The sequence below is a fragment of the Oncorhynchus clarkii genome, chromosome 10 (genome assembly GCF_045791955.1).
Source record: "Oncorhynchus clarkii lewisi isolate Uvic-CL-2024 chromosome 10, UVic_Ocla_1.0, whole genome shotgun sequence".
Classification (NCBI taxonomy): Eukaryota; Metazoa; Chordata; class Actinopteri; order Salmoniformes; family Salmonidae; genus Oncorhynchus; species Oncorhynchus clarkii.
This window is the reverse complement of record NC_092156.1, coordinates 40,556,241-40,565,362: the sequence shown is the minus strand read 5'-3', so window position 1 is coordinate 40,565,362 and position 9,122 is coordinate 40,556,241. Positions and strand designations below refer to the sequence as shown.

At 46.6% G+C, this 9,122-nt stretch overlaps 1 protein-coding gene across 1 annotated transcript in view; it reads right to left on the bottom strand.

The window, feature by feature from the left end:
- Nucleotides 1-2,417: 2,417 nt before the first annotated feature.
- The window catches only part of LOC139418469 (roundabout homolog 1-like), a 154,152-nt gene continuing 147,447 nt past the window's right edge, over nt 2,418-9,122 (bottom strand). The window contains exons 20-29 of the mRNA XM_071167940.1: nt 8,721-8,875; nt 7,150-7,497; nt 6,171-6,284; nt 5,694-6,078; nt 5,093-5,589; nt 4,838-4,978; nt 4,485-4,706; nt 4,152-4,342; nt 2,733-4,013; nt 2,418-2,668 (exon numbers count right to left, since the gene is read on the bottom strand). Of these exons, the coding sequence (XP_071024041.1) occupies nt 3,999-4,013; nt 4,152-4,342; nt 4,485-4,706; nt 4,838-4,978; nt 5,093-5,589; nt 5,694-6,078; nt 6,171-6,284; nt 7,150-7,497; nt 8,721-8,875 (2,068 nt within the window). The 3' untranslated portion in view covers nt 2,418-2,668; nt 2,733-3,998. The remainder of the gene's footprint in view (nt 2,669-2,732; nt 4,014-4,151; nt 4,343-4,484; nt 4,707-4,837; nt 4,979-5,092; nt 5,590-5,693; nt 6,079-6,170; nt 6,285-7,149; nt 7,498-8,720; nt 8,876-9,122) is intronic.

Below are 9,122 nucleotides of genomic sequence, written 5' to 3'. Positions count from 1 at the left end.
CATCGTGTTAGTGAGTGTCTTCCCTTTCCATAGAGTGGTCATAGTTTGTAGGTGAAATTGTTCGGAGGCTACAGACATTTTCGTGAGAAGACTGATATTCAGGACTTCTCATGGTCTGACAGACACCGCTCTAGCTCTGCCACCTTTCACCGCAGATGTGAAATTGCGACATACTGTGGTGGATTGAGATGCATCCAATGCAAAAAAAACCCAGATATCTCGAGCATGACCTGATGGATTTTCATGGGGATTGTTTTATTATCTTACTTAGATTAACACACTGGTGGGTAAATTGGATACTGGGGTTAACAGGAATACTAATTGACATTTTATTAACACATTTTGGTAATGTAATGGCTGTGCATAAATTATCAAAGGGGGAAACCAAAATGAAATCATTTTACAAGTTCAAGAAATAAATGAATATTAACTGATGTTTGCTTGTAAATGCCACAGGCTTGATGAGCGGGTGTGGCTTAATATCACGGAAACCATTTAGAACAGAAATTCAGGCAACAATTAAGAGCCATTTCCTCTTCTTCTGGTGTTTGATTGAGGTAGGATTTAGAGAGAGAAGGAGCCTACGGAGAGGGGCATTAAATCCCTCTTGTCGTTGTTTAATTGACTCAGCGTGGAAGGAAGGGGGTAGGAGGGGGATGAGGGAAAAGGATGGAAGGGGAAAAGATGGGGGAGGCAGGCAGGGGGGTAGTCTAATCCTGGTGCGTGGGTTTAATTGCATGGGCAGAACAGGAGAGGAGGTGACAGGGGATTACACACACTCTCTCTCTCTCTCTCTCTCTCTCTCTCTGCCCCCCACTGAGAAGTGCTGCTCAGTGTTGCTGCACTGGGGTAGACATGCTTGCTGGAGTACCAGGGAGATCGATGTGGAGAAACATACTGGTGGGCGACTGACCACTTCAATCATGGCCCAGGACAGTGACTTTAATACTTGAGAAATGGCAGAGTGAAAGTAATCCTTATTCAGCTTACTGTGGCAAATGGAGAAGCTATTGATTTTAATATTTGACAAAATGGCATTTACAACCCTGGCATTAGACTAGCTGTGTTCAGCGATAACGGAAATCCAGAGGGACAGAAAATAAAGCTGTATTCATCACATTCAAGACCTCGAAGTTACACATTTAAGCAGCGCTCTGCGTTTGTGGGTTCGCCCATTGAAATTGACTGTAAGTTCGTAAATTGGTCTCTCCTCTATATAAAGGCAGCCATGCGGTTTCTGTGTAGTTTGAGGCCTATGGAAACCAGCCAGCAGTTCCAGTCTCCCAGGACTGCTCTAAAGACTCCATTACCAGTAATGCCCCTCTTCCTGGGTAGCGGCCTCAGAGGCTGTCCACACTGGGGCATAATGAAGATGGATAGACTCTGTTTATTTGCTGATGCTGACACGAAAAGCGTGTCTCGCCTCGACTGTGATCCATCATCAAAGCCTGCACACTACTCTGATAGCCAGGGGAGTGTGTGTGCATGTGTGTGTGTTCATGCGCAAGAATGCTGACATGCGTGTGTGTGGGTGTGCATGTTGGGGAGGCAGGTTAGAGCATTGGGCCCGTAACCGAAAGGTTGCTGGATCGAATCCCTGAGCTGACAAGGTAAAAATCTGTTGTTCTGGGCAAGACACAGCAGCGGAGGCTACATCGTGTTGACCCCTTACCGTACAGAATTAGCACTGCGATCAATGTATAGGTAGTTAACCTTTACAGACAGCCCTGTACAGCTGCCGGGACACTGTTCATTCCACTCGGATGGAAGCTTCAGCTATAACAGCAATCTGTCCCATCTATCATTGAATGCAATTGTGTAGTTTCATCAGTGATAGGACTTCCAGCAGCTCAGCATGTGTCTCCTGCTCTGCTCGCGCTGATTATGCAGAGATGTACTTACAGTTAAACAATAGGAAGATGTTATACTCTTTCTGGAGGAGTCTGTATGTGGGTAGCTGATTGACAGCTTATTTCTCTCCATCACAATCTTGTTTTCAGAGGAGGACAAAGAAAGGATTTTGGCTGCCGCTTGTAGCTGTAGTTTTGAATGCCATCCATCCCCCACTACACACACACACACACACACACACGTGACACACTCACCGAGAGCCACACCTGTGCTAGGCTCCAGAGCGTCTCTTTCCTTTTGACAGCACACAGCTGCTCTGTTAATTAACCACGAGGGTTCATGAGTGAGGTTAATTAAACAGCGTGTCTCATCACATTCCCATAAAGAACAGGCTTTTGGGTGGCTCTCCCTCTTCCTTTCCATCTCCCAACTTCCTTCTTTACTTCAACCTTGTGCTAGGCTCTATTGACTGGTGAAATACTAGAGGAATAAGGGTTTAACCTAACAAGTGAACAAAAACGGAACAACCCAAAATAAGAAGAGATCTCAAACGTTGCATTTGGCATTTGAAGACATTTTAATAATAAATAATGTGGTAAAATGACAATGTTTTTTTTCTTTCTATCCCGTTTTAAACATACCCAGTAATGAAATGAAATGCCATGGCTGACATCATGAACATAGTAGTGTAATTCTTTAAAACAAACTCCAAACAAATGTCAGGCGCCTTCAGTGAACATCGTTTCACACATTTTGTACATGTGTAGGAAGTAAAGAAATGGACTCAAAGCTTGGCCTTGATGTGGCCATAAAGAACCTAAACCCAACAACAACACGCTGTTCCATCTCCAAAGCTTGGCCTTGATGTGGCCATAAAGAACCTAAACCCAACAACAACACGCTGTTCCATCTCCAAGCTGCAGGATTTTCAAGTCTTCTTCTTTAGTCCTTCTTTTGGGTCAGCATTCATTTCACTTCTTTCAACCCTGTCTTGCTGGGAAACAACGATGGATATGTCACTGTGTGTTGCTTGCTCATGGACAAAATGCCACCCATCACCAGGCACGGAGAAGTCCATTTTCCAGGATGGATCCGTCAACATTTCCACCCTTAACTTATCTGGAAAGGAGACTACTACTAAGAGAAATGAGGCTTCCTCACCCTTCTCTATTGGTACAATGTGTGCCTCAGGTTGTCTAACGGTCTCTCTCACTTCCTCATAAGTGCATTTGTAGACATGAGGGTATAATCCGACCAACACAGTAGTTTGTGTCATAATAAATGGATAAATGTGGTCACTGCTCTGGGCAGTGTCCCCTTCAGTCCAAATTATCACTCTGGTTTCAATTAAACCTAAGCTAGACAGGGGAGTCTCGTTTCCATCCCAATCCCAACAGAAACAGAATATTAAGACACATAACACTCGTCCAATCGTATACAGAAAACGATTGACAACATTATTTTTTTGAATCATTGTTCCTCAAGACGGAACGTCATAGATACCAAATGGTTTAAAATAAAGTTAAGTGATTGTGCTTTTGAAACCAAAGTAGAACAAATAACGCACATTGACAAGACCAACATCAATAACAAAACAGTAACAGTGCATTACAAAAATACATTGAAAACAAAATGTAAAAATCCCATTGTAGCAAATTTTGTGGCAGCAAAATGACGGAACAATTTACAAGATGGATGGTGAAGTCCAAATATTAATTACAGTAATATAACAGGCGCAACAGACATTCCAAGACCAGTCTGGGGCACCACAGAAGGTGGTCCAAGACAAGGTATCTGTATACAACAGTCACCTAATGTGCATGTACTTTCATATTAGTCACTAGCTCACCATAGAGGCCAGTTCTCAACCAACAACTCATGTAAACAATGATCTAATAGTGCTTCGTACCAGTGGGTGCACAGACTGAAACGTGATCGCACTTTTTTCCCTCACACTTTCTTTTTCCCTCCAAAATGGCATCAAATGAGAAATGGTCAAAAGAAAAACTAATAATAAGTATTGTTACGTTTTTTTCCCCCCTTATTCTGTATGATAAGAAAAGTAATTGACATAATAGTCACTGATGTCAGATTCAAGCCTTCCTGTGAGGGCACTGTGGGAGTTTCCTGTCCTCCTCCCATGATCCTCAGCTCTCCAGCAGCTGTGGACACAAGTTTATAACACAACCCCTCGATTAATGGCCATCAAAAGAAGCTCATAGACATACTAGATTTTGGACGCAGAATTTCAGCTAACGGAAACGAGTCAACTGACACTTTTATGAGCATCTTGTTCTCACCTCTAGTTCCTCTTCCTGGGTCTGGAAGCCTGCGATGCTGGGCAGTGTGTCTGTGGGGTTCCTGCGGGCCCCATCTCTCCTCCGTCCCCCTGAGCCCCGGGAGGACATGGAGCTGGAGGAGCTCTGACCCTGGCTCTGGCCCTGCACCGAGGGGAACGTGGGCCTGCTGTATGGGAGGATGTCTTCAGAACCTGGAACAGAGAGACAGATTCAAGGGGATTTAGTTTGACATGGAGAAACCACATAAAAGCAAAAGGTTATAATGCTCATATTTGTACGTCTTTGTTCCAATACACAAACCATATGGGAAGTATACTACATTGCAGTAAGTACCTGGGTGTTGACGACCTTTGTTGCTCCCTTTGCCTCCCTGTGGAGTCCTGTTCTTGTCCTGCGCCTCCCGTCTCTCCACAGAGCCCTCTCTGGTCCTCTGGCCTCCTGCACTCCCTCTCCGGCCCCGTCCCTCCCCAGAGCCAATCCTAGGGAGTGTGGCCCCCCTCACCTCATAGCCACACCGTGACATGTGACTAGGAGACTTCAAGGGCATACACGAGTCTGAGGAGAGAAGAACACAGAAATGGAACTTCAGACTTTATTCACCAAGGAATATGTACTGTACAGCTGAGAGAAGTCAATGGGGAAAGCCGTTCCGTGAAGTGACCCGTGTCTCAGATACAGTCCCTTACCGTCAGTGAAGTCGTTCCTCTGCTGGTGGCCAGCCTGGGCCTGGTGCTGCTTGTGCCTCTTGGGCGGTCTCTTCTGCATCACTGCAGAGCTCATGTTGCTGTCTGTGGACAGGGGGCTGCTGGGACGCTGGCTCCTTCGCCCTGAGGGAACAGACAAACATTCAGTACATGGACGTTTATATAAGAAGGTATATCTATTGTTTTTCTGCTGCTATTTTCCCCTGACCCAGTTTCTTTAGCCACTCTCCTCCTTACCTGCTGGCCCTGTGTCCTCTGGGAACCTGGCCATGCGTAGGCCTGCTGTGTAGTCTCCAGTGTTGGCCACAGCCTGGGCGAAGTCTGCGTCTGTGAAGAAGGATCCGTCTGAGGAGCTGACAGCACTGGAGCGTCCTGACGAGCCATTGTCCTCCTCGGAGGCCGAGCCCCAGCCGTTGATCATGGAGCCCGTCACAGAGCTCTCCAGGTCCCCAGTGCTGGAGGCCGGCGTCTGCTCCAACCCTCGGAGGTGCAGCCTGCGTGGGGGAGGGTGGTGCTGGTGGTGGGGCTGTTTCTGGTGGGGCTGGGGGTTATTTTGGTGCTGGTGATAGTGACCCTGGGCCATCTCTGCATCCGTCTCATCCCCTTCCTCTTCTTCATCCTCCTCCTCTTCCTCCTGGCCGTCAGTGTCCAGTGCCAGGGGGCTGGAGATGTAGCCGTAGGTGTGTGGGGGGGAGAGGGGGTGTGGGGGAGGAGGTGGGCTGGCTGCGTGTTGTCTAAGGACGAAGACAGGGAAAGGATCAAAACATGGACCAATAGATATGGTTAATGGTTGTAGCTGGGATGAGTGATGTGCAGTGTAAGTTGGGCTCATAGTTACCTGTGGTGGTCTGTTCCGTTGTGTAGGACAACGGGCTGATCTCCCTGGGGGGAGGGGGTGAGAGTGGCTGTAGACTGGTGACTGTAGGACATACCCGCAGGGGAAGAGGCTGCCCCCCTAACAGGGGGGGTGGGACACCTATCCATCCCCTCCGCCGCCTCCTGCTCTTCCTCCTCCATCTCATCCGGATGCAGGTACATCCGTGAGGTAAGCATTGGGCACGGGGCATCTGGGTTAAAACTTTTTTCCATGGGCAGGGTATACTCATCACAGCTCCGGCTTGGTGGGGGGTTGGCAGGGGGAGGGGGCAGAGGTTCACCCCAGTTCACTGTGTTAGTTTTGGGAAGTTTGGGAGTGCGAGTTCCCTTCTTATGACTTTGGCTCCCTGCAGAGACAATAGAAAAAAACAATTTGAACATACTGCAGAACAAATACTTATTTGTCCTATTGCTATAATCAGTGTGCTCAGTGTCTCACCAGAGGTACTGCTGCTGCCCCTGTCAGAACTGTGGTGGGAGCCTCCTGTGCTGTGTTCGTGGGCCTGGTTATAGGGGACGGTGCCTTGCAGAGGCCCATCTCCTCTATAGTGGTCTGAAGACAGCAGCGACAGAGAGACAGACATAGATAAACAGATATATTGACCATTGGGTCAGAACACTGTCAGTCTGGCTCAGATTGGAAAGGAAAGGTTGGCTTTAGGACCATTAAGACCAGACTGCTCATAGGCAGTGGGCAGGCTGTTTAGCGGTATTAGAGGTTGGCTTTAGGACCATGCAGGTGCGAAGACTGTGCTTGGCTGGCTGGCTTTAGGACTATGGAGAGCAGATTGACCAGATGCAGTGAACAGCACAACTTCTCTCTCAGTTGATGAAGTGCAGAGGTGGAAGATGGCTACGTAACTGCTGTTTGACTTGACAGGAACCTGGGCAGAGCTAGTGTGCAGCAGCTATTTGCTGAATGTCATGTTGTTGTAGAATGGTGGGTATGAAGCTACAGCAGCCGAGGTGAGAACGGCTGGACATATTTTTGTTGGTTTTTGCTGTTCTCCAAATAGCATTTGAGCTTTTAAATTAAAAATACAGTAAATGAGCTTTAACTTTCATAAAATCCAGGTCCACTGAACATGTATCTAACCTGAATATTTTCCCTATGTTAATTTTCAAATGTATTTATTTTAATAGATTAGGGCAGATACAAATGAACCGTTAAGACAGTTATTCAACGCAATGCATTGTAGTTTAAGCCTTTTTTCAACGCTATTTGTGATACAATTTGTTGATTTCCCATGAACGGTTCTTGGTCCCCAATTCCCCCCCCCCCCCCCCCCCATGAAAAAGTTCCTTGATAAGCCCCTGATGTTGACTACACAGAGTAAAACAAATAAACAAAAAGATGATTAACTTCCCGAAATGCCCTCCCTCCCACCACTGCTACTGTAAGTCTCCAATCCTCTCACCTTTATTAAGTCTGTTGTTCTGCTCCATGATGTTGTACTGCATCTGTGTTTTCTGCAGGTGGGAGGGGGGCTGGTTCCAACAGCGGATGTCAGGGGCCCCGGCCCCAGCTGCTGCAGCCTTGTTCAGGATGCTGGACTGGATGAGCTGGGTGGTGGCATAGGGGGTGGGCTCGTAGGGGGTGGGCGGCCCTCCCCCTGGGCCCACGTAGCACAGGCTGGGGTTGTTGAAAGTCTTGAGCTCGTTAAGTTTGTTGGAGAGGTCCACGTCGCTGTACACAGCCTGCTCAGGCCCCAGCAGAACCCCCTGCTGCTTCTCCAGCTGGCTGCCATAGTTGGCGATGCAGTCGGCTATGGAGAGGAGACCACATGGGGTTAGGTCTGGTAAACCTTCATTAACCCTTCAGGAAGTGAAGTCATATACACAACACCATCAACTATCATGTTTTATGGTGAAGCCATGTTTTTTCCCCCCCCATTGCTCATTTGATTTGCATTATATCACTATATACAGTTGAAGTCGGAAGTTTACATACACTTAGGTTGGAGTCATTAAAACTCGTTTTTCATTCAGTCCACAAATTTCTTGTTAATTAACAAACTATAGTTTGTTAGGAAAAGAAATCAAACAAGACCTCAGAAAAACATTGTAGACCTCCACAAGTCTGGTTCATCCTTGGGAGCAATTTACAAATGCCTGAAGGTACCATGTTCATCTGTACAAACAATAGTACGCAAGTATAACCACCATGGGACCATGCAGCCGTCATACCACTCAGGAAGGAGACGCGTTCTGTCTCCTAGAGATGAATGTACTTTGGTGCGAAAAGTGCAAATCATGTTGGAGGAAACAGGTACAAAAGTATCTATATCCACAGTAAAACGAGTACTATATCGACATAACCTGAAAGGCCTTTCAGCAAGGAAGAAGCCACAGCTCCAAAACCGCCATAAAAACAATGTTCAATGGACAATGACCCCAAGCATACTTCCTAAGGTGTGGCAAAATGGCTGAAGGACAACAACGTCAAGGTATTGGAGTGGCCATCACAAAGCCCTGAACTCAATCCCATAGAAAATGTGTGGGCAGAACTGGAAAAGCGTGTGCGAGCAAGGAGGCCTACAAACCTGACTAAGTTACACCAGCTCTGTCAGGGGGAATGGGGCAAAATTCACCCAACTTATTGCAGGAAGCTTGTGGAAGGCTACCCAAAACATTTGACCCAAGTTAAACAATTTAAAGGCAATGCTACCAAATACTCATTGAGTGTATGTAAACTTCTGACCCACTGGGAATGTGATGAAAGAAATAAAGCTGAAATAAATCATTCTCTCTACTATTATTCTGACATTTCACATTCTTAAAATAAAGTGGTGATCCTAACTGACCTAAGACAGGGAATATTTACAAGGATTAAATTGTGAACAACTGAGTTTAAAAACAGGAATTGCGAAAAACTGAGTTTAAATGTATTTGGCTAAGATGTATGTAAACTCCATATTGTACCATATGTTCCACTACTGGGACCTGACCATAATCACAAGAAGAGGTTTGTAGCTGTAATGTTACTGACCTGGGCGGCTGTAGGTGGTCATGTTGCTGTCGCTGGTGCCGTTGCCACTGTTGCAGCAGTTGATGTTGCAGTCTTTGTGGTTGGCACATGCGTTTGGCCAGGAGTCTGCCAGCCACGGCTGGTTTACACTCTCCCCCATGTTCAGCAGCCCAGGTCTGAACCAGAACCACACAACCATTATCATACAGAACATGCTTTACTCCAAGTCAAGTAAACAGGGTTTCAGTCAGGTGGTTAGTTTATGGTATGGTTAGGTATGGTTCGTTTATGTCCTTCGTCAGTTATTAGACTGGGAGAGATCTCCCTCTGGTGGTTAGAGTAGGGAATACTCTGTTGTGGCTTTTACCACTTTCCCTCCTGCATTTCTCAAATGCCATAATAAGTGCTATATAGACAGTGGGG